Genomic DNA, 2,537 nt, shown 5'->3' with positions numbered 1-2,537 from the left:
ACGTGTCCGGGATACTGCCCAAATGCCAACGAGGTTATCACTACTTAGTGATGGATAATTGCTCTTCTCATCGTTCACAAGCACTGCGAGATCTCTGCAGAGAAGCTGGCATTGGACTTTTATTCTTACCTCCATATTCTCCTGATTATAATCCTATAGAGGAGTCATTTCACGCGTTGAAAGAATGGATTAGAAGATACAGATGTCAGTTAGAGAATCAGTTTGATGGGGATTTTGAAGCCTTCTTGCATCATGCAGTTGAGAATTTCATGGGAGAAGAAGATGCAAGAGGATATTTCAGATCTGCTCATATAGGATAGTATTGTAAAATTTAAAAAGATTCAGATTGCAATTCAATTATGATGATATATAATATCTAAGTTTCAAATTCAGAAGCAGAAGCAGTATGAGGTCTGCTGTCATCATTACAAACAGCAGATAAAGACAATTTAATCTCCTTCAACTGTGACTGCCAGATAGGACTCTTTAACCCATTTCTTATTATCGAGAATATACCCATTCCAATATTCAACTGAACCACCTGCTCATTTGTCATTGTCCGTATATGATCCAGTTCAAATCCTTCATTCTGAATAATGCTCTTTGCAGTTAAAAGAGCTTCTGCTCTTCGAGGTCTCTCTGTCATCAACCAGTTGAAGAACTCATCAATAAACAGATCCGCGTGTTCACCAAACTGAGGGATTGGACTACTTCGAATAGGAGGCAGGTTCGGATTCGATGGCAGGTTCGGATTCAATGGCAGGTTCGGATTCGATGGCAGGTTCGGATTCGATGGCAGGTTCGGATTCGATGGCAAGTTTGAATTTGATGGCAAGTTTGAATTCGATGACAAGTTTGAATTCAGTCCTCCCATGCCTCCCATTCCTTCCATCATATATTTCATCACCATCACATTGATTATCTCACTTGGAGACACAATATTAGATGAAGAAGGAGTTGAGAGAGATATTGGATACGATAGAAGCTGACAGTCATATCATTTGTTGTGACATTCCATAACTTGATCTTTATAGGCTCCTTTATCCCATTGATAATCACCCGTTCATACAGCCTGAATGAGATCTCAGGCTCAGGGGTAGGTGTTCACAGAAATCGAGGATCTTCTGAACCGATCTCCCTCCTCCTCCTCCTCCTCCTCCTCCTCCTCCTTATCCTCCTTCTCATCATCAGTTGGATTCTCGTCATTATCCAGAACATCCGGAACAGGCGGTTTGGACAGACGAAGGCGCAGGGTAGTTGGAGTCCTTTTACGAGCTTGCGAGGCAGTAGAACGGTGGGTGTTGCGGGGCATATTGGCAGATTTGATGATAAAGATGCGTATTTGATGATAAAGGTGTGTATTTGAATGAATTGAATGATATTTGAATGATTCTAGAGATATGTGGATATTTTGATTATTTTTGCGGTGTTGTTCTACTATTTTTCAGGGGGTGGCAGAAAATTCTGTTTTCGCAAGCTTTACGTCCGCCACAATAACCCGATTTGGTCCACATCCAGATTTCGCCGATGAACTGATATATCAAACCCATCCTCCACCACAGCCATCACTCTTCGCAACTCTCAAGACAAGGAAACAGCGGGAGCTTTTCCCTGCGAACTAATATGTCTCAGTTTCGCGCCAAAAAGCTGGACATTGCCGGGTTCATCAACCCGCGCATCATCAGGGATCACACAAAGCGACAAGTCTTCAAACAATTTGAACCTGAAAGGTAATGAAATACCCGATCGCCCTACGATCTACAATTCCTTTATCACTGTAATATCCAAAGCAATGTATATTATGAAAGGCGAACTCAACTTGCTAACCTCTACCAACACTCTCTAGACAAGCTCTCCGCTACCTCGTCCGCAACACCTCTCTCCCCATGCGTGTCCGCGCCCAAGCCCAACTCAAGCTCTCCCAAATGCACTGTTACACCAATCCCACACAGATCAAGAACAGATGTACGGCCGGAGGCATAGCGAGGGGTGTTTTCAGAGATTTCAGACTGGGAAGGGTGAGTGCTCAATATTTCCAAATTCATGTTTGCACTTCTGTCTTGGCTGCCATGTGCTGACGGACGATTCACTTTGCACAGTTCCAATTCCGTATGCAAGCCCTTGCTGGAAAACTTCCAGGTGTCAGGAAGGCGAGTTGGTAATATATTTGAGCGAATATATGGGCGTATTCCGCTGTTTCTCAATCTGGTTATTATTTGGTTTCCGGCGTTTTTTTTAATTTAATTCTTGCATTTTTAGGATTGGGAGTGTGTAATAGATAAATATGTAAGTTATGTATAGTAGTTACATTATGAGAATATATTAAATTTCAGCGTTTGCTGTTCAATTTGGTGTTTCCTGGTATTTACTTCTCGCGCTTTTAGCTGCCTTATCCAGGTAGCCTGTGTCAACCAACTTTCTTCATATCTCCAACATCAGTAACGGAACCCCAGAGCCATTTCCTCGAGCATGCAATGGGATACCCGTATGCGATATCTGAGATCTCTAAGTTCGTTTAGTTTCATATCTATTTTCTC

At 42.4% G+C, this 2,537-nt stretch overlaps 2 protein-coding genes across 2 annotated transcripts; one reads left to right on the top strand and one right to left on the bottom strand.

The window, feature by feature from the left end:
* Positions 1-707: 707 nt before the first annotated feature.
* HCAG_05380 (predicted protein) lies at positions 708-1,312 on the bottom strand (the record flags this gene model as incomplete). The annotated part of the gene is made up of 2 exons (XM_001539863.1): positions 708-885; positions 1,131-1,312. The coding sequence occupies 2 exons, from the start codon at positions 1,310-1,312 to the stop codon at positions 708-710; spliced, it is 360 nt and encodes a 119-aa protein (XP_001539913.1).
* Positions 1,313-1,623: 311 nt separating this feature from the next.
* Positions 1,624-2,162, top strand: HCAG_05379 (mitochondrial 37S ribosomal protein MRP2; the record flags this gene model as incomplete). Its single annotated transcript, XM_001539862.1, has 3 exons — positions 1,624-1,730; positions 1,847-2,018; positions 2,100-2,162. The coding sequence occupies 3 exons, from the start codon at positions 1,624-1,626 to the stop codon at positions 2,160-2,162; spliced, it is 342 nt and encodes a 113-aa protein (XP_001539912.1).
* Between the last annotated feature and the right edge of the window lie 375 nt (positions 2,163-2,537).

Source organism: Histoplasma capsulatum, genomic scaffold, assembly GCF_000149585.1.
Source record: "Histoplasma capsulatum NAm1 scaffold_5 genomic scaffold, whole genome shotgun sequence".
NCBI classification, from domain to species: domain Eukaryota; kingdom Fungi; phylum Ascomycota; class Eurotiomycetes; order Onygenales; family Ajellomycetaceae; genus Histoplasma; species Histoplasma mississippiense.
This window is presented reverse-complemented; position numbering and strand designations above follow the sequence as displayed.